Genomic DNA, 22,098 nt, shown 5'->3' on the forward strand with positions numbered 1-22,098 from the left:
GAATGGAATGGAATAGAATAGAATAGAATAGAATAGAATAGAATAGAATAGAATAGAATAGAAGACAGATTGTAGAATAGAATGGAATGGAATGGAATAGAATAGAATGGAATAGAATAGAATAGAATAGAAGACAGATTGTAGAATAGAATAGAATAGAATAGAATAGAATAGAATAGAATAGAATAGAATAGAATAGAATAGAATAGAATAGAATAGAATAGAATAGAAGACAGATTGTAGAATAGAATGGAATGGAATGGAATGGAATAGAATAGAATAGAATAGAATAGAATAGAATAGAAGACAGATTGTAGAATAGAATGGAATGGAATGGAATAAAATAGAATAGAATAGAATAGAATAGAATAGAATAGAATAGAATAGAATAGAATAGAAGACAGATTGTAGAATAGAATGGAATGGAATAGAATAGAATAGAATAGAATAGAATAGAATAGAATAGAATAGAAGACAGATTGTAGAATAGAATGGAATAGAATAGAATAGAATAGAATAGAATAGAATAGAAGACAGATTGTAGAATGGAATGGAATGGAATGGAATAGAATAGAATGAAATAGAATAGAATAGAATAGAAGACAGATTGTAGAATAGAATATAGAATAGAATAGAATAGAATAGAATAGAATAGAATATGGAATGGAAACAGAAACAAGGAAACAGGTTATAGAATAGAATAGAACAAGACAGAACAGGAATAATAACTTTATTGTCACTTTAAAAATCACGTTATTTTAAAAAGTGCCTTGGAATTTGTTTTGTTCGATGCACGTGTTGTTTGGCAGAACAGCTTCCTTCGTGGCTTATCTGGTCCTCCACCCCTAACTCTTGTTTTCTAAAGCAAGAGGAAATGGGGACAGCCTGCCCCAAGGCAAAGTAAGAGCATCGGAGGCTCTTACCCAGGGGGGTCTTCCAACTCTGGCCCTTTTATGACTGGTGGACTTCAACTACCAGAATTCCTCAGCCAGGCACGCCCGGGAGTTGAAGTCCACCAGTCGTAAAAGGGCCAGAGTTGGAAGACCCCTGGCTCTTCATCCCAAAGAAGCAGACAACTCTGTGTTTGTGCTTAGAGTGTGGGCGGTTATATTGCCACAGTCACAACTGAGAAGACCAGAAAATTGGTTCTCAGATGAGACAGAAACACGTTGTGAGTGTTAACCTTCTTTATGTTAAAAAAACAACACCTATATCTAATGCAAATTTTATTTTAAGTACTATACAGTATATTAGAGCCTTGGTGGAGCAGTGGGCTAATGCCTCCTTAAGTAACACCAGCTGCCTGCAATTAGTGCAGGTTCGAGTCCCACCAGGCTCAAGGTTGACTCAGCCTTCCATCCTTCCCAGGTAGGTAAAATGAGGACCCAGATTGTTGGGGGCAATTAAGCTGACTTTGTAATAATGCCGCTTGGTGTGTGTGTGTGTGAAAGCCCTAATAAGCAGGCATATACATAGAATGAAGGCTACTGCTAAGCTTGTAAGCCGCCCTGAGTCTTCGGAGAAGGGCGGGATATAAATGGAATTAAAAAAAATAATGCCTCCTTAAGTAACACCAGCTGCCTGCCATTAGTGCAGGTTCGAGTCCCACCAGGCTCAAGGTTGACTCAGCCTTCCATCCTTCCCAGGTAGGTAAAATGAGGACCCAGATTGTCGGGGGCAATTAAGCTGACTTTGTAATAATGCCGCTTGGGTGTGTGTGTGAAAGCCCTAATAAGCAGGCATATACATAGAATGAAGGCTACTGCTAAGCTTGTAAGCCGCCCTGAGTCTTCGGAGAAGGGCGGGATATAAATGCAATTAAAATAAAAATAAAAAAAATACTCTATTCCTGTTTAAATGAGTTCCACATTTCAATACACGTTCCTATGCAAAGTTTATGTCTGTAGTTTAGACAATTTGCTTGTAAACGACAAGCACAGTCTGATTTTTAATCTATTTAACTTTCCGCTGCTTTGGCATCAGTCTTTAGGAAGGGTGTGGAGAATCCATTCCGGTTGTCAAAATCCATATACTGCTTTATCTTAAAACTTAGTAGGTATAGGACATTGTGGAAACGCGTATTTTATAAAAGCTTAATCCTTATTACGTCTCCCACAAAGTGCTATTTTGGAATTCTAGCTATTTATTGTGACAGTGACATATCATACTACGTTTTTATCGCTGTTGTATTTTTTTACTTCTTTCGTTAAAACACTTTTTGTACATTTTTTTTCTTTTCCTTTTGACAGTATATCTGTCTCCATCATTATCTTCCTGATTTGCTTTTCTTTCTCTTTTTTATTATTAATATGAAGACAAATCATAAAAAACTATGATATATATATATATATATATATATATATATATATATATATATATATATATATATATATATATATATATATATATATATATATATATATATATATATATATATATATATATATATATAAAAAAATATGTAGATAACTCAAACTGACCCACATCATTGAGGGAATGATACGGAAATGATATTGCTTAATTTACCTTTGTGGCCTGAACAATAATGTGAAAACACATGGCTTCTGAAGCTTGTTGGCATCTGCTAAGTTATTAGCTAGTTTTGTGAAGGCACCGGACTAGAAACCAGGAGATGGTGAGTTCTAGTTTTGCCTTAGGTATGAAAGCTGGCTGGGTGATTTTGGGCCAATCACCAGGAGAAGGTGAGTTCTAGTCCCGTCTTAGCATAAAAACTGGCTGGGTGATTTTGGGCCAATCACCAGGAGAAGGTGAGTTCTAGTTTTGCCTTAGGTATGAAAGCTGGCTGGGTGATTTTGGGCCAATCACCAGGAGAAGGTGAGTTCTAGTTTTGCCTTAGGTATGAAAGCTGGCTGGGTGATTTTGGGCCAATCACCAGGAGAAGGTGAGTTCTAGTTTTGCCTTAGGTATGAAAGCTGGCTGGGTGATTTTGGGCCAATCACCAGGAGAAGGTGAGTTCTAGTCCCGTCTTAGCATAAAAACTGGCTGGGTGATTTTGGGCCAATCACCAGGAGAAGGTGAGTTCTAGTTTTGCCTTAGGTATGAAAGCTGGCTGGGTGATTTTGGGCCAATCACCAGGAGAAGGTGAGTTCTAGTCCCGTCTTAGCATAAAAACTGGCTGGGTGATTTTGGGCCAATCACCAGGAGAAGGTGAGTTCTAGTTTTACCTTAGGTATGAAAGCTGGCTGGGTGATTTTGGGCCAATCGCCAGGAGAAGGTGAGTTCTAGTCCCGTCTTAGCATAAAAACTGGCTGGGTGATTTTGGGCCAATCACCAGGAGAAGGTGAGTTCTAGTCCCGTCTTAGCATAAAAACTGGCTGGGTGACTTTGGGCCAATCACCAGGAGAAAGTGAGTTCTAATCCCGCCTTAAACATGAATGACTGACGTGACTTTGCGCCAGTCCCCCTCTCGCTCAGCCCAACCAACCTATCAGGGCTGATGTTGTTGGGAAAAGACAAGTAGGGAGTATTAGGCATGTTCCCTGCCTTGAGTTATTTATAAAATAATAAAGGCAGAATTTTTAAAAAAAAATAAATCTAAAAAAGAGAGAAATCAATCACAACCGTAGCTTCATAGCTAATGCCAGGGCTTGACATATTCAAACAGCTACGTGGAAAGATGAGAAGAGTAATGCCGTTGCCCAGGGAGAGTAGCTAATAAACTTAGTAGGAGGTGAGAAAGAAGACTGCAATGGAAGGATGCCACCACCTTCTTTGGGCCAAATGGCTCCCTTGGGTTGTGACCTTCCTCTTCACGCTAAGACGGTTAATGGCACCTGTCCTCCTCCCATTAAGGGAGGGGGGATGTGCCTTCTATAGAATATTGAATATTCAGCGAGATGTACGAAGGGATTAAATTGATTTGAAGTATTTACAAAATTTTCTGTTGATTTTCAGTTGGATAACTCTTCCTGTCTGTGGATATTCCTACATGTAAAATGAACGAGAAAGTGAAATATCCTCCTTTTAATCACTAACACCGTTGAGATGGGTCTGACATTTACTTAAAAGGTCATTTCTTTAACCTTTCACTGCTTCCGTAAGCAAACCGCATCCTCTTTCTCACTAAATTTCAGTGCTTCTCGCTCATCGCTTCCCCACTGCCTGTTTTCCTTTGTTAATCTTATTTATGCCTCTGTGACGTTTTGCTAGGCTGGCACACTTTTTTGCAGTTGAAGAAAAATAAATTACTGTGTTTGCATTTTGATCTTAATGGTGTATAGAACGACATTCTTCTTTAGGAACTAATTTACTTTAAGTAGCGTTTTATGGCCAGTGTAAAAGTGGTGTTTTTGTAAGTAATCTATATGTATTATATGAGAGCGTGCTACATTTGGAGTATCGCCTTCCTCTATATTGTCTGAATGTTGTTTTTATAGTGGTTGCCTTAATAGAGTAAATTGACTTAAAACTTATCTGTCGTGACCCTCTGGATGCATGTTGTAGTTGTAACTGTGCTCCTGAGGCAGGAATTTTATTTGCCAGATGCAGCCTCATAGACAGTCAATGAAAGCATTCTTATTAGTAGGGTTAAACTGTCCTAATTGTATATTATGCTGCGTAAAGTGTATTATTAACTGTATATTGGATTAGGTCTGTAAATTGCCACCGTGGTTATCAAATCCGTGTGGAGCCTCAGGGAGGCAACTGTCTCCCTGCAGGGTTTTTAAATTCAGAATTGGGCCATGCACTCTGACCTCCTTCAGAAAGAAGGTGGTTTACTGGAACGATTGACTTCTTGTCCTGTCGGTTTGACATTTGGGCAGAATTTATTAGAGAACAGCATTCTGTCACTCTGTGACGAATAAATTGACTTCTGGCTATCTAAGGTTTCACCGGACTGGCTGGAAATCAATGCGTGCTCAGCTTTTTTTTTCTTAAGCTGCCACTATAGGCAGGTGTTAGGACTTGGATCTTTTAATCACTTTTTTTAATTGTTTCTTAATTAGGTTTCTTGCCATGAAATGACTAGGGTACCTCCACGTGGGGGAGGGGTTTCAGTCGATGTTAAAGTGTAGTCTGAATTTAATGTAATTTAACCACGATGAATAATGCCTACTCTGAGAAAGTTTTTCTAACTGTTTTTAAGAAGCAGCAGAAAATTTGGGAAGAAAAAAAAAGGGATCCTTTTTTGGGAGCTTGGTAAAAGGACATCATTACCTGTGTGTGGATCTACAGCACCTTGAATGTACAGAATGCTTCACGATCCTTTCATTTTTCCTTTTCATTCAAAAACTTAGATGTGGCTAGCAAATATTTCCTTCAAGCTTGGTGCTTATTACACATCATCAAAATGAACAAAAAATAAAGCAGTTTTAAGAATAAAATTAGCTTCGTCTACAATACTATCAAGGTTCTAGGCCTGAAATAGAATGGAAATGGTCGTAGTAAGCTTTTGCCAGCACATTTATTGAAAGACATTATGCAAAGGAAGTACGTCCGTCTTCCTCAACCTGGGCAACTTTTAAGATGGATGGACTTCAACTCGCAGAATTCTGGGAGTTGAAATCCATCCATCTTAAAGTTGACCCAGGTTGAGAAAGACGGACGTACATGATTTCGTTTACATGCAGGTGGCACCTGTAGAAGGATTGTTGTACAAGTACTCCTTGATTTGCGACCACAATTGTTGCTGTTGCTAAGCAAGACAGTTGCTAGCTGAGCTTTGTCCCATTTTACGACCTCTCTACAGTTTGCAAGTGAACCACCGCAGTTGTCCAGTTAGTAACACCGTCATAAGGGAATCTGGCATTCCTCCTTGAAGGTCGCAGAAGGGGATCTCGTGACCTGCCCGGGACACGGCCACCCTCACAAACCCATGCCCAGTTTTGACCTGGTGACTCTGGGAATGCTGCAGCGGTCCTAAGTGTAAAACACAAGTCACAACTGACGTTTTCCAGCGCCGTCGATGGATGGTTGTGCTCTGGCGGGGCAAGCCGCTCCCCAAAGGGCTGAGCTGATAGGCTGGGCCTGTGTTTTGGTCGCGGTGAGGGAAGCAGGGGCGCCCGGGGGCCCGTTGTTTCTCTACTCTGACGCCTCTCCTTTCCCTCCCTCTTTCTCCGCTAGGTCTGCTCCCAGTGCCGAAGGATCCAAGAGCGCACTTCCAGGAAGGGGGTCACCTGGTAGGGTTCAAAAGACTAAAGTCTGTACCACACCTCCATCTGCTCATGCTGCATCTGTGAAGGATTCAAGCAGCAGATTGGCTGTTCCAGACCTCACCTGGCCTGGTGCCACCGCCACCAAAATCACCACCACCACCTCCACCTCCACCTACATACCTGCCGCTCCACTTAAAGTTAACAAGAAAACCCAGGGGCTCATTGATGGCCTCACTAAGTTTTTCACACCGTCACCCGATGGTCGCAGATCACGAGGTGAAATAATTGACTTTTCAAAGCATTATCGTCCAAGGAAAATGGCCTCCCAGAAACCCTCCTGTACTTCTCATGTGTTGGCTACAGGTACCACACAAAAGCTAAAACCTTCTTCACTTCCACCCCCAGCCCCCCCCTCCGATCAGTGCCCCAATTCACAAAAGTCCGGCATGTCCGTCTCTTCTGGTTCACTCCAGGCCTCTTCCGGTCAGTCGAGCGGCCGTCCTCATCGCAGCCTGCTTTCGGACGGACTGTCCCCCATTTATGCCGCTCGGGGACAGTCGGGCCCAAAGGGGCAGCCCCGTTGGGCCCGTCCCAAGCGTCGGCATCGCAAAGCGGCCCTCTCTCCCAGGCCCGGGCCCAGCCCTGCTCTCCGTGGAAAGGACGGGGTCGGCCGTAGGTTGGTTCCCCCCACCCCCACCCCCTCTGGGTGGGCTGGAGGAGAGGGGGCTGACTTCCAGCAGACAACGACCCTTAAAAAGCGGGTGGCTCTAGGCAGGCTGAAGTGTAAAGGGGACCCCCAGGTGGGGGACCCCCCCCAGGGAAGGGGGGCTTGGCCGACGGAAGAGTTAAGCCTGAGCGGGGTGATGGGAAGCAGCAGGTCCAAGCCCCAACTCAAGCTGCCTCCAGATTCCAGAGCCAGGTTCTTATTCTGTCACCCAGGACTTGACTGGTTCTCGTCCTTACGTCACTCTTCCATCGAAGCAGCGAGCGCTGAACTAACCCCGCCAGGTGCTTCTCCAGCTAATGTTTTATCTCCTTTGTCCGTCCTGTGGATGCCGTGGCCTCCCTGCTTTTCCTGGTTGCGTATCGGTAGTCGCTTCATTGTGTTCGATGCCCTTTCTGTGCTTGTGGTCCCATTTTGACACACAGTTAGGATCACCATTTCGCCATTTCATCTTCCTCTCTCCTCCATTGCTTTTCCATGGAAAAACGCCCCCCTCCCCCCGCTACCCAACGCTGAATCTGTACGATTGTGAGATTTATTCCTTCTGGGTTTTTTTTTTTAAATGCATATTTTCTTTATGGGAAAAAAACCCCTTGTATTCCTCTATTTCTAATCTGCTTTTGCTATTTTTTAAGATTAAGTTAATGCAACCATACGATGCATTTTTATATTTAGAAATTCACAGTTACGGAGCAGAGGCGTGCAAACTGTAATAGGAAGCATTTTAACAGATGTTACGAGAGACCTTGGCAGCATCTTTTAAATATTTGCCTAGTGGTTTTTAACCGTCAAGGTACTTAAAACCGATAGATTTATTATCTCCCGTGGAAAATTCAAGGGTTTGAAAGTCGTCACTGTCCAGGAAGAGAAACAGAAGTTGCATTTTGTTAGTTTAAGGCGCGTTTTGCCCTCGTGTTGGTGAAGGAATTCTCTGCTGATTTTAAACAACAGGTACAGAAATCAAAATAAGCATCAAACAAGAAAATTCAGATCTGTTTGTGGTGGGAAGCAAGAACTTTGTTACAGAAGAAGATTTGAACATGTTTAAGCAGGCCCAGGAACTGGCAATGGAGGTAAGTAAGAGCGAGGGCCGGTGTCAGCCACAATCTTCTAGTTAACAATTTTAATCGTCTTTGATTCTCCTTGAAATCTAACATTGGGTGTGTATTTCTTCTATTGAAAAACCTGGTAATTCTACACAAAGTTTAAAATGTTTTAAAATTGGGTAATTTTATTCTTTCGTGTTGGCCGCCTGCATTCTTTCAGAAGTGTAAACTTGAATCGTATAATTATATAATGTAACGTTGATGGGAATTTTGTTGACCATGAGTTTGTCCCCCAGCTAAGAAATATTCTCTTCTTTAAATACCAGCTGTTGCTCTTTGGGCTGATACGCCCAATTTTTAAGTGTTTTTCTTTTTTTCTTTTCAAGTAGTTGCTTTGCCTGTAACAATTTTTGTTCACTCGTCTTAAAATGATCCTGATTGTTTGTGGTCAAGATCTCCTGACCTATCCTATGCATTTTCTTGCTTTGAGTAAGAGTAAAAATCAGTAAAAATCTGAACTTTGAGTAAGAATATTAGAACGAGCTTAGATACTTGTTCAAAGAGAAAAAGTTATTATAGAGGGCTGAAGAAGCTTCTTGCAGGAGAAGCGAAACGTCTTCAAAGAAAATCAAGAAAGTCCAGTGGCCTCCTGAAAAAGCATCTTTGGGATTATTACAAGTAGTCCTCACTGTACAGCCATTCATTTAGTGACCAAAGTTACAATGGCTCTGGAAAAAGTGACCGTTCCTCACACGTGGGACCGTTGCAGCATCCCTGTGGTCATGTGATCAACATTCAGGCGCTTGGCAACGGGCATGTACTTAAGATGGTTGCACCATCCCAGGGTCATGTTATCAACATTGTTGAACTTCCCAGTTGGCTTCCAACAGGCAAAGTCAATGGGGGAAGCCAAATTCGCTTAGGACAGGGGTCTTCAAACTTGGCCCTTTTATGACTTGTGGACTTCACGCATGCCTGGCTGAGGAATTCTGGGAGTTGAAGTCCACAAGTCATAAAAGGGCCAAGTTTGAAGACCCCTGGCTTAGGAGCTGCAGTGATCTGCTTAACAGTTGTGGCAGAAAAAGGTCATAAATGGAACACAACTCAGTTAACAACTGTCCTACTTAGCAGCATAAATTTTGGACTCAGTCGTGGCCGTCGGTCGAGAACCACCTATACTAGGGCTAAGTAGCCTTGCTACGTAGCTATACCTCAGTTATTTGGCTGGGCTAAACATTTGCTCTCAGTCCTTGGATACCTGTGGAGATTTCATGTTTCTGTTGGGGGTGACCGCTGCCATTTTTACGTTCACTCCCTGCAGCAAAGTATCTCCTCACCTCTAGTAGCAAACAATCCTTGGAAAAAAGTGAAATTGTTACTGAAATCTAGGGGCAGAAAGGGAACAGCCTTCGTACACTGACACATTTTTTTTAAAACTGTCATTAATAGAAGATAGGTTGTAAAAACGGCGGAGAGGTCAATGGACGTTACCCTTCTGTGATAGAGTTTGGAAAATATGAGATCCAGACTTGGTACTCCTCACCTTATCCCCATGAATATGCAAGGTAAGAGGACCGCCCCTGTACGTAGGTATGCCATATGTACATCACAGGGCAATGGAAAGAAAATGCGATCCCTACAATGATGCGTTCAGTATTGTCCCGTTGCACCAAATATAGCTGCTACCATTTACAAGACATCTCAGAATCAAAGGCTATGCGAAAGTCAAATTCTGTACTGTAAAACTCTGCTCCTAAAACCATAGTGATCAATCAATCAATCAGAATAGAGCTGAAAGGGACGGTGGAGGTCTTCTAGTCCATCCTCCTGCTGAAGCAGGAGACCCTATACCAGAGCTCTTCAAACTTGGCCCTTTTATGACTTGTGGACTTCAACTCCCAGAATCCCTCAGCCAGCGTGCCTGGCTGAGGAATTCTGGGAGTTGAAGTCCACTAGTCATAAAAGGGCCAAGTTTGAAGACCCCTGCCCTATACCATTTCAGACAAGTGGCTGTCCAGTCTCTTATTAAAAAAAAAACTCCAGCATCCACAACCTCTGGAGGCCAGCTGTTCCACTGGTTAATTGTCCTGGCTGTTAGGAAGTTTCTCCTTAGTTCCAGGTGGCTTCTCTCCTTGGTCAGGTTCCATGCACTGTCTGGCCTTCTCGTGCTTTGGAAAATAAGTTGGCCCTCTCCTCTTTGTGGCAACCTCTCCAATATACAACGTTAGTTTCTTGCTCATTTAATGGTCATTGAAATAATTTTTAAAATGTGCTTGATTCTGTCCCCCCCCCTAAAAAAAACCAATAGGTATCAAATTATTTATCAACTCTCAGTTGACAAATTTATGTCCTGTTACTTGTTTGTGTAGGGATGATGGGCTCCAACTGAATTAATGCAATATTTATATAGAGTTGTCAGTTGGGAGTGTTCCTTTGTGCTGTATATTATTATGATTATTTTGATTATTTATTTATTTATAATTTATTAATTATGATCGACGTAAGCGGCTTGTTTTACTCCAGGCATGGCGGAATATCTTGTTTTAAACTTTCTTTCTGTCTCTTTAATTCACCTGGAAGAAATAAAGGTGAATAGAATTTGTTTAAAGCCTTTCGTACTGATACTCTGATTTTAAACTTCAACAGACTATCAAAGCTTTTCTTGTGTGAATTCTGTCTTCAATACATGAAAAGTAAAAATATCTTGCTAAGGCACGCAGAGAAGTGTGGTTGGTTTCACCCTCCAGCCAACGAGATCTACAGGAGGAAAGACCTTTCGGTGTTTGAGGTAGGTGATATTCCGTTGTCCTCAGGAAGTATTGTGTGTGGCTGAAGATTAGATACCTAGGCAGTATTTCTGAGCTGTGTTTTCCTCTGAATAATAATAATAATAATAATAATAATAATAATAATAATAATAATAATAATAATAATAATAATCGGTGGCACCCTGAGGAGGCCCTCTCTGTGGGAGCGCACAGGGCGGAGGGAAGTTGATGCCGGCAGCAGGTGCTCCCTAAGGTACTCCGGACCCATGCCATGTAGGGCCTTAAACACCATTACCAGTACCTTGAATCTCACCCGGAAGACAACTGGTAACCAATGCAGCTCACGGAGCAGAGGTGTAACATGGGAGTATCGGGAGACTCCCAACACGACTCTCGCGGCTGCATTCTGTACTATTATTATAAATAATAATAATAATAATAATAATAATAATAATAATAATAATAATAATAATAATAATACAGAATACAGTTGCACAAATAGTTAACTGTATCATATATATATATATATATATATATATATATATATATATATATATATATATATATATATATATATATATATATATATATATATATATATATATATATAAAATATTTGTTTTGATAGATAAGAAAAAGAATTAATGAGTATGGGGAAAATATTGTGAAGATACCGGAAAGTATATTTATAAAAGTATTCTAAGACTTCTGTTTTAAAATTGCAGTGCTATATTTAAAAAAAGCAGTATCTTAAAATAATTTTTAGTCCCCAAGTATTTAAGGTGTTCTCTGTAGGTACTGTATTTTATCCAGTTATATGACCAGGTTTGTTTTTTGGTTCATCACACCCACGAGTATTTTAGATTCTGCTTTCATTTATGAATCTTTTTCCTATCGTCGTACTAATAATCCTTTGATATATTCCATTTTATAGAAACACTTTTCAGTATTCTTAACCTGGAATATATGTAAATCTGTATGGCTTACTGGCCAGTGACCAAAATATAAGCTGTTAATGTGTATACGAGAGGGCAAAAATTCACTGAAAAATTACTGAAGAATTTCCTAATTCTTAAGAGATATAAGAATGTATTTAGGACACTGAGCTTGTCGATCAGAAGGTCGGCAGTTTGGTGGATCAAATCCCGAGTGCCGCGTAACAGAGTGAGCGCCTGTTACTCGTCCCAGCTTCTGCCCACCTAGCAGTTCGAAAGCCCGTAAAAATGCAAGTAGAAAAATAGGGACCACTCTGGTGGGAAGGTAACAGCGTTCCGTGCGCCTTTGGCGTCTAGTCATGCCGGCCACATGACCACGGAGACGTCCTCGGACAATCGCTGGCTCTTCGGCTTTGAAACGGAGATGAGCACCGGCCCCTAGAGTCGGAAACGACTAGCACGCATGTGCGGGGGAACCTTTACCTTTACCTTTTTAAATTTCAATCAGAGACCCAATTTAGTACAGTAATTAAGGCATCAGAAACTGGAGGACTGTGAGTTCTACTCCTGTCGTAGGCCGGAAGCCAGCAAGTTGGCCCTGGGCCAGTCATTCTCTCTTAGCCCTAGGAATCGGGCAATGGCAAACTGCTTCCAAAATCTTGCTAAGGAAACTGCAGGGACACGTCCAGGTATTCTCAAAACTGACTTGAAGGCATCAAAAATAAATTTTAAAAAGTAATACCAAACCAAAATCAGTCTGGGCTGAACGAGTGCGGAACTGTCCTTGTTATTGAACTTGGAAACCTTTGTATTCTTTGTATTCTCTTAGCATCTTTAATTCGATCTGAAAACCGCTCTAAAACATGCCAGATTTGTTTCTTATCTGCAGATGTGGTAGTAGAGGAAGCGAGAGTAATGTTATGTTCTGCTTTTTTTGCATAACCCACTCGAGGCTGATAAGCTTATTAAAGCTTAACATAGCTTAAATAACGTGCCCACAGAGTTAATGTCTAATTAGAGAAAATGAACAAAAATGGCAAATTTGGAAATGTACCTTTGTGTACATTTCACAGGCCGAATGGCAGGGAGGCTTTGACTGTTCCTTGTGAGCATCACTTGCGTTTTGCTGCTGCTAAGCTAAGATGCTGACGTGGGAATTCTCTCCTTCCTAGGTTGATGGGAATATCAGCAAGATTTATTGCCAGAACCTTTGCTTGTTAGCAAAGCTCTTTCTTGACCACAAAACCTTGTACTACGACGTCGAGCCGTTCCTCTTCTATGTCCTCACCAAGAATGATGAAAAAGGGTGCCACTTAGTTGGATACTTCTCCAAGGTAAAAGTTTGATCTTACCCTTATCAGAGTATCTTGCTTTTATGCAGAATGTTTGTTGGGAAAAGGGCGCTTCAAATGGGAAGGAAGACATTTTGCTGTTTGAAAATAATGATGCCGTTATCCTTTCAAAAAGGGTTGGATTTAGGCCCAAAATACAACGCACAGATCCTTTATACTGCCCACGTCTGAAGCAAAATCCGGCAGTATAGTGGCTGTTCAGAGCAGGCGCTGCCTTCAGCCATTCAACCCTTGTTGCGTATTTAATACAACTTGTCCCTTGCGAGCGGTACGTTCAGTCTGTACCTCCCTCCTCAGAACCTAGCAGAAACGTGATAAAACTATTTAAAAAGGAAGTAACTTGGTTTTGTAACGCTGGAACCTAAGACCAGATTTAAGGCCACGTTTTGGGAAGCCTGGCTGCTCAGAGGCCGAGCGGTGCCAGCGGCCCGTGACGGGAAGGGATATTTTTGCCACAGTCTGCCTGTCTGCGCCTCCCTTCCCAGCTGTTCTGTACCAGCCTGCTACCGGCCCTGCAGAAAAGGCAGGGACAACCCCTTTTACAAGAAGGCAAGAGGCTCTAATTACGCCTGCCAAATTTATTACCACAAAAACAAACAGAACAAGACAAACCAAGAAACAGGAGCTTTAAGAAACATGAACTATCCAAGTGGTTGCCTTCAGCAAACCAGCCCTCCCACACATTCCCCTTATATAGAGTTCAGGGCGTGGCTTCTCTCTGCCTCCTTCCGAGGTGCCCCATTGCCTTCCTCTGTTTACTCCTGATTGACTGCCTCCTGCGTTGGGCGTCCTTGAACAGGGCCAGCTGTGGGTCATCTTCATCCACACTGTCAGGCTCACACAGCTGGGTCTCCGTGGTGACCAAGTGGGAGGGTCCTGGCTGAGGGCTCTCATCAGCAAGATCTTCAACCCCCTCAGCAAGGTCTTCAACACCCCCCTCCTCCTCTGAGTCGTCCGACCCAACTGCCGAACCCACAGGCTGACCCTGAATCACAACACCAGCCTCCCACCCGTCTTCTTCTTTCTTTCAGGCTCAGGTGAAGAGGATGCAGTGTGTGGGACCAGCAGAGTTGCCCCAGGTTGCCCTGGTCCGGCATTGCCTTACGGAGTCTCTGAGCCTTCCCCTATTGATAAAGGAGCCCTTCTGTGAGTTAAACCCGTAGCTGTTTGTTGCTGAGATTTGTAGTTAGCAGGATGGGTTAAACAGAGGGAGGGAGTCCTCTGCTAGCGCTCTTCTTCATCCCTCGGCTGATTGGCCAGGAGGGGACCCAAGAGTCAAGAGGTCGGCCAGGAGGGCGCGATTGAAGCACCTAGGAAAGGGCAGGACTTCCTGGGGGCCTTCTTGACGTCCTGGGTCCCTTCCCGTGTGGCCGCCCCTGTCAGAGGTTACCTCTCTCTCTCTCTCTCTCTCTCTCTCTCTCTCTCTCTCTCTCTCTCTCTCTCTCTCTCTCTCTCTCTCTCTCTCTCTCTCTCTCTCTCTCTTTCTCTCATGAAGTGTTTGCACTCCCTTGCTCTGCTTGAAAATGCTCCAGGGTGTTTGATAGGACAGTACAAAGATATACATGTTTACGTGGCAGAATAGCAAGGCCGAATGACGTGAGTTTCAGGGTTTCCGAACCGAGAAGTAGAAAAATTAAGGACATAGTCATCCCGTTGAGATTCCTACCAGCAGTTAGGCCGAAAGGTGTCAGCAGAGTTTCTTTGCAGGAGATGCTCGGTGAGGGTCACGTAGACCGAATGTTACGAAGAGGCCGAGGGAACAATAGTTTGCCTAAAATGGCGCCCTCCCGGTGCCGTTTTAGCAGAAAAGACAAGGTGGTGGGACACAAAACTTTAACGTGATATTTTCTATCGAGTCCCTGACATAAACAGGGGACTTCAAGAGAGGCCCAGCGGTTGGCGTACAAAGGTACAGAAATGTAAATACAGGTAGCCCTTGACTTACGACTCTTCATTCAGTGGCCGCTCGAAGTTACAACAGCACTGGAAAAAATGTGACCTGCAGCCGGTCCTCGCGCTTGCAGGCGACACACAATTCCCACGGTCACATGCTCAAAAATTGGGTGCTTGGCAGCTGGCGTGTATTTACAGAGCTTGCGGTGTGAGCGCCACGGGTGGCCTTCCCTCTGCCTTCTGGCGGGCAAAGTCACTCGGTTCCCACTTAACAGTTGCTGTGATTCACTTAATGACCAAGGCAAAATAGATCGTGAAATTGGGTGCAGCTCGCTTAGCAACCCCCCTTGCTCGGCAGTCTCGATTTTTTTTTTGTCCTAAGTCGAGGACTACCTGCGACGAAAGCAGCCATTCTTGCTGAAAATCAGCGTGGTTCCCCACAAGCCACGACGCACTGTAGCTCCGTGCGTCTTAATATTTTCCAAAGAAATGAATGGTTTCAAATCTTGCTTGGACTTTTTTTCATTTTCATTGGACAGCCACCTGTCTGGAATGGTCTAGGGTCTCCTGCTTGAGCAGAGGGCTGGACTTCCAGCTCTGTTCTGATTCCGATTCGTGGTGGGCACCTTCACGGCAGTGCTGAGAGGCCGGGCCGTGTATTGCAGCCCCGTCAAAAGCTGCCTTACGCGCCTGGGTTCTACTGCACCGGACGGGTCTCTGCAGTTTTAACCCATCTTGCTGGCTACTGATTTAAGCAACAGGGTCAATAGTATTCAGGGCATCCCAGGCTTCTCTGCTCGTCCCAGGCACTCCACCCTTCCATCTGGATTTGCCCCTAAAAGGAGAGGGAAAAATGTGGCTATATGAAGGGTAAGTTGTAAGCACAGACGATGACGTTGCACGCAATTGTTCCTCGTTATGGGACGCACCTATTAAGACCCTGGCCGCGGGTGCCGTTCTTCTGGCGTTGGGGAACGCGAATCAACGTCATTTAGCTTTGTATCCGGTCTTAACTTGGGTCAGTTTCTTAAAAAAAAAACCTGTAGTGTCTCTTCACTTTGAAATGGTAATGTAACCTGGCGGCGATGATGGCCTTTTCTCCAATGTTTTTCCATTTGCTTTCCCTCTGATCCACGGGGCAGCTGACGCAGGATTACCTGGGTTACGTTTCGACATGTGCACCTCAGTTTTTCCTCTTTCAAGAAAAATACTCCACCCGACCGTACTGTATTTTTCAAATCAAGACAAACTGAATGACCGATAATGAGGGCAGAAATTAAAGATTGGGTTTTTAAATTACAGCAAAACGGGGGGGGTGTCTTAGAGTGTTGTGTGAAAACCCCCCGCCACAATTTGTCATGAAAGGTGCCAATCTCAGGAGGAGGCCGTGACAGTGTTCCAATGGGCCCTGAGAGAAATTACACTAGGATGAAAAAAATAAATTACTTTGGGTAAGGAAGAGGTGCCTTCAGATGTTGCTCTTGGTATGCAGAGCGTAGTAGCCTGGTATTCTTTTCTTTTTTAAAAAAATAATAATGTTCCAATTGAAACCAGAAGCCAGCATGACTTCTCCAACCATTTTTATTTACATAAATGCCTCTGGGCCTCCGGATAGTCTCTCACAATTTTCTTGAAAAAGAAGTATTAGAAAACTGCAGCCCAGTGCTTGGTTTAGGAGTGTATTATCCGTTTGATCCAGAATTTCTTTGGGGTGGGGTGGGGTGGGGTGAGATAGAGATGAACAAGAGAGTAGGAGAGCTGGGCCAAGAAGGTCCAAACTTGGCAACTTCAAGACTTGCGGATTTCAACTCCCAGAATTCCTCAGCCAGCCATGCTGGGAGTTGAAGTCCACAAGTCTTGAAGTTGCCAAGTTTGGAGACCCCTGCGCTAGCCAAAAATGAACTCCTGACCCCAAATGTGGGACTGGGAATTTAGCCTGCCCACTGCCACAATGTCCTCCTGGCTCCGCTACGCAAGGTGAGAAGCAGCTGCAACTCCACAAGGCGTCTTTCCTTTCAAGGTGGGAGGTTTTCACTTCTGACAAAGCTGCTCTTCATCTCTCGGGAACAAAAGTGGTGTAGGGGCTGCTTCTCTTTCCTGCAAAACCCACCCCCTGCCCAACTGGGTCCCAGGTAGGATCACCCAAATGGGGCACGTTAGCATCTCTTTGGGGTTACCCAGAGTTCCCCCCCTTTGCTTTCTGGAATGGAGCTCTGCCTTATTCTTCACACACATGAATGAAACGGCATGAAGCAAAAGAAGTTACAGTATGCCTTCGTTGATTTTTCTGTTGACTTGATCTGCATTTCTCAACCTTAGCAGCTTGAAGATGGGTGGACTTCAACTCCCAGAATTCTTCAGCCAGCATGCCGGCTGGGGGGTTCTGGGAGTTGAAGTCCACCCCTTGAGAAATGCTGGATTAGATAAATGCTCTGCTTTCCAAATTCCTACCCTCTTCTTTTGCTTGGCTGCTGCTAGCTTCTTCTCTGACAAGAGGGCCATCTGTTCACTAGAATAAATAGATTCTTAACATCTGATTTTTTTAAAAAAAATCCTGAGCAAATTTTAATGAAACATAGTTTGTTCACAACCACCCGTTAATCAACCAGTTTCTAACTTGCATTTTGTCTGCTTTAGAGTCCACCAGATAGAACCTCTTCTGGGCACCTTTATCCCATCATTTACATCAGGGGGTCTTCAAACCTGGCCCTTTTATGACTTGTGGACTTCAACTCCCAGAATTCTGGCAGTTGACGTCCACAAGTCATAAAAGGGCCAAGTTCGAAGACCTGCGATTTACATTAATGTATTATTATTTTTTTACTATTTTCATTCGCTTTAAAATTTTAGACTCCAATGGCCATTTTGTTTTACTGCTTTATTGATATTCTGTGTACGTTATTTGCATTTTATACAGATGTACATAGATACGGTATATGGATAATGAACAATAAAGAGAAGAATCACTGTTTACTGATAAGGTATTGGGGGAGAAACAAAATCAAAATTGATGTCAAGTCTAATATAAAGATTAAAGCTCCCTCTGAATTGGACTCAGCTATATTGCCGACTGATGCGCTGGCCTCTTCGTGTAGTTTTCCTCTTTGACGGCGCTGAAGCCGTTTGCTCCCATGCGCTTCGAGGGTAGTTTTTTGATTTCCTAGACTACATTTGGGAATTCTTTCATTGAAGTCTTCACCAAGATTGTTTGTATCTAGGAGCCAGTAGCCTCCATGCTTTCCTTTAGAGCAATCTTGGTCTATTTCCTCCCAAGAGCCAATTTCTGGCTTCCTGGTGAAATTGTTCAATTAAAACAACATCACGTACTCTAATGAGCATCCACCAGCCATTTACCTCAAGTAAACTCACTCGTTTGAAGTTCCTCGCTTGGCAGAAATAAGGGGTCCTAATTTATTTATTTATTTATTTTATTACATTTATATACCGCCCTTTCCCGAAGGACTCAGGGCGGTTTACAGGGTGATTAAAAAACCAAAATACAAAAGTTAAAAACAAATTTTTAAAAGAAATTATATGTGTCCCTGTCTAAATAAAACCCCAGTTAAAATAAGGTTAATCCTCAGCCTGGGCCAGAGAGCTCAAAGAGCCAGGTCTTCAGGCCCCGGCGGAATGAACGGAGGTCAGGGGCAGTCCTCAGCTCCACTGGCAGCTGGTTCCAAAGGGCAGGCGCCCCCACTGAGAAGGCCCTATCCCTGGGTGTTACCCGCCGGCAATCTGTTACCGGTGGCACCCTGAGAAGACCCTCCCTGTGGGAGCGCACTGGACGAAGGGAACTTGATGCCGGCAGCAGGTGTCCCCTCAGATATCCCGGACCCAAGCCATTTAGGGCTTTATAGGTCATCACCAGCACCTTGAATCTCACCCGGAGGGCAACCGGGAGCCAATGCAGCTCGCGGAGGAGAGGTGTTACACGGGAGTATCAGGAGACCCCCATCACAACTCGCGCGGCCGCATTCTGCACCAGCTGAAGCCTCCGAGTGGTCTTCAAGGGCAGCCCCATGTAGAGAGCGTTGCAGTAGTCTAAACGGGAGGTCACGAGCGCATGAGTGACTGTGCTGCTTCCCATGAGTGAGCAGAGAGATGCACAATCCGTTATGCACACTAGGCAAATGTGTCTGTGTGCGTGTGTGTCAAAAAAAGCCAAGGTGGCTCTTCTGCCCGCCATCTTGGTTGTTTTGATCACACTGTAGATGCCTCCGTGACAGCCAGTCCCACAGACGGGGTGACTTTCTTAATTCTCCCACTCCCACCCCCCCCCCCTTCGATATCTGGGGCTGCATTTTTGCTGCTGACTGAAATGTTTCGTCACGGGTTGAAAAAGAGTTTGCCTGGTGGGCAGGGTTGACTCTCAGGCCTATTCATTTATTAGGTGGGCCAGTTAAAAAACCTTGTTGGTGCTATTTAGATTTTTTCTCATTTTTGTTTGTTTGTTCACTTTTTATTTTATTTTATTTTGAACGTAAGAATAATTGGTGTCTTGGGGCATGAAAACATGTTAAGTGCCAGGAATTTTTCTTAAAAATGAAATGCCGTATGAATCAGATTTCATTAAGGCAGAGATCTCCAAACTTGGCAACTTTAAGATTTGTGCACTTCACTTCCCAGAATTGGCTGGGGAATTCTGGAAGCTGAAGTCCACAAGTCTCAAAGTTGCCAGGTTTGGAGACCCCTGCACTAAGGCCTCATTCGGGGAGCTCCAGAATTCAGGGAAAGAGGTGAACAGAAAGTTCTTGAGAGGGTTAAGGTGTCCAGTGTCGACACCCTTGAAACGGATCTAGTCTTGGTAGATCTGTGGAAGTAATTACGCCAAGTAGCTTTGCTCGTTTCCTTTAGCCGCTGAATTCATGGATGCTAAGATGATAGATGGGAATCGATCGCTATTGCAAAGGGAGCCAGCCATCCTGGGCCAGAAGATTACCAGGCATGCATAAGTACAAATTTATATCACGCACAGTTGTAAGTTCATTCTCTTGGCTCCTTTTGAGGAAGGAAAGGTAGTAAATTGTTCGAGATGGGGAATGGGCAACTTTTCTGGACCTTCTTCCCGAGTGGCTGCTTGGTAGGCTGTAGATGGTCACCAAGCAGGGGGAGGTGAAGGTGGCTTTGCCCGTCATCCTCTGGGGTGGACGCACAGAGGAGATGAGGGCTTTGGAGTCCCATCCCCACCACCTTTGCTTCTGAACTTTACTCCGAGAGCCATAATTCCCAACATTCAGAGGATTTGCCACCGAATTCCAGGGCTGACATCTCAGGAGTCGCAAATAGGGTGCTGGGGCAGCAGATGTTGTCCACCCCTGTTAGAGAAGAATCATGGAGGTGCCTGTCTTTTCACAAAACTCCATCCTGGTTTTCCTGCTATCCCAGTTTGCTCACTGATTGCCAGATTCCCTCCCCTTCGTGGTTCCAGAAGGCGCCAGGTGGCAGACTCGAGTTGGCTTTAGTTAAGTGTTTACCAGCAAGATAGTCCCTTGAGCCAGCCTTTCCTTGCTGTGGCTTCCGTCACACGGTAAGGACGGTGGTGGTCTCAGAGCCCCCTTGGCAAGCCTCTTTCTCAGCCCACGTGAACCCCTGACCGATTATAGGAAGCGTCCCAGTGACCTGAACGTTGAGATTGGATTCCTACAGTCTTTTCCCTCTAAAGCTTTTCCTTCTGCTGTTTTCGGAGGAATTGTTTTTTTGTCTGATCTTATGTGAAGTTCCTGTTCTAAAAATCCAAGCAGAATTGATACGCTTAAGACTCCAGAGTACAGTATAACTTTAGGTTAGATAAGCAGTTGTGCCGGTCAGTGGTGGCCGCTGATGAAATAAAAATGAAAAGCCGTCTTTTTGATAGGTGTGGCTTTTGATCCCACCCTGTATGATTGAATGCTGGGGGAATGGCCTCTTTTGCATAATTCCCGCGGGAGAAAAATGGGGACGGATAAATAAATCTCCCCTCTTCTCTCCCTTTTTTAATTTGATCGTACTGTCCCTTTGGGATTTATTTGTTTTTCAGTTCTTAATTCCACAAAACACGGAGCCTTTCCAGATTTGGTCTACTTTGCCTCGTTCTGCTTTCTGAGGCAGAGCGTAATCTCGATTTTGACCTGTTGCCTTCTGGGGTAACGTTCGAAGATTTGGGGGTGGGGGTGGGGGCCAAAAGCGGTGCCTTGGCGATATTTTCAGCTGTCTCCCCTGTTTCTCTTTCCCAGGAAAAGCTCTGCCAGCAGAAGTATAACGTCTCCTGCATCATGATCATGCCCCAGTACCAAAGGCAAGGATTCGGGAGGTTCCTCATCGATTTCAGTAAGTGAAGGGCGGCCTTTGCGCTGGTGGGTTTGGAGAGCGGATATTGCAGTGGAAATTCAGCGAGAGCAACGGGGCTTTTTCCGTGCATAGACGAGCGGCTCTCTTGTCTCTCGTAAGTCCATCAAAAGACACCTCTAATCCTCTCGTGCACCTGAAGAAGCTGGCTCCCTCTCTTCGCCGGGAAGTCAGCTCTTGGTGTTGTTAGATTGAACGAATTGCCTAAATTGCCTTCCTTTCGCCTTGCTCATTAAGGCAGAGAGAAGCCGTGATTCGTCATTAGAAGCAAAAAAGGTAATTTAGGGCTTTCTTCAGTTCCCGGGTTGCTTTTAGCACCAAGTATATTTTAGTTGAGCAGTACTTAAAACGGGAGCATAATGTTTTAGCCTTTTGTTCCTTCCAAAAATGTAATTGTCTCAGATCTGAAAGATACCATTGGAGCATGCTGTAAAAAAAACAACACAGTATATCCTGATTTTTTTTTATTTTTTCTTTATCACATGCTTAGGCAGGCGGCGTATTTTGAAGAGCTCAAAATGTTTCCTCCCCTGCTCCTGTAGAGTTTTTATCAAAAGGCAGGAAAACAGAATGGAGCCAGGGAACAGACTAAACGTTGCATTGTCACTAGGAAAGGACAAGGAGAGTGTCTGTTCATGCCATTTATCCTCCGGGGGCCAGGGGGCACGGGAGGGAAACGGTCCTCCGTAGTGTGTGTCATGTGGGTTCAGAATGAAACATCAGAGAAGGCACTTTTCTTGGCCCCTGGTTGATGGGACCTATAACATGCCCAATCAGCCAGGCCAAATTGGATGGCTAGAAGCGACTTGGAGAAGACGGTACCGTGTTTCCCCCAAAATAAGACCCAACTGGAAAATAAGCCCTAGCGTGCAGTCACGAGCCCTGGTGGCGCAGTGGTCAGAATGCGGTACTGCAGGCTCCTTCTGCTGACTGCCAAGTG

General features: G+C 44.1%; 3 protein-coding genes across 3 annotated transcripts in view; 1 reads left to right on the plus strand and 2 right to left on the minus strand.

Annotated features, from left to right (window-relative positions):
• COMTD1 (catechol-O-methyltransferase domain containing 1) overlaps window positions 1-22,098 on the minus strand; it is a 581,650-nt gene that overhangs the window by 394,413 nt on the left and 165,139 nt on the right. The window lies entirely within an intron of this gene.
• Window positions 1-22,098, minus strand: part of DUSP29 (dual specificity phosphatase 29) — a 280,314-nt gene that overhangs the window by 221,558 nt on the left and 36,658 nt on the right. The gene's annotated exons all lie outside the window — the stretch shown is intronic.
• Window positions 1-22,098, plus strand: part of KAT6B (lysine acetyltransferase 6B) — a 68,002-nt gene that overhangs the window by 27,447 nt on the left and 18,457 nt on the right. Inside the window, exons 7-12 of the mRNA XM_081329715.1 lie at window positions 6,085-6,479; window positions 7,792-7,913; window positions 9,336-9,451; window positions 10,533-10,674; window positions 12,762-12,923; window positions 21,047-21,140. Coding sequence (XP_081185841.1) covers window positions 6,085-6,479; window positions 7,792-7,913; window positions 9,336-9,451; window positions 10,533-10,674; window positions 12,762-12,923; window positions 21,047-21,140 — 1,031 coding nt within the window. The remainder of the gene's footprint in view (window positions 1-6,084; window positions 6,480-7,791; window positions 7,914-9,335; window positions 9,452-10,532; window positions 10,675-12,761; window positions 12,924-21,046; window positions 21,141-22,098) is intronic.

Source organism: Vipera berus (assembly GCF_964194415.1).
Source record: "Vipera berus genome assembly, chromosome: 5".
Classification (NCBI taxonomy): domain Eukaryota; kingdom Metazoa; phylum Chordata; class Lepidosauria; order Squamata; family Viperidae; genus Vipera; species Vipera berus.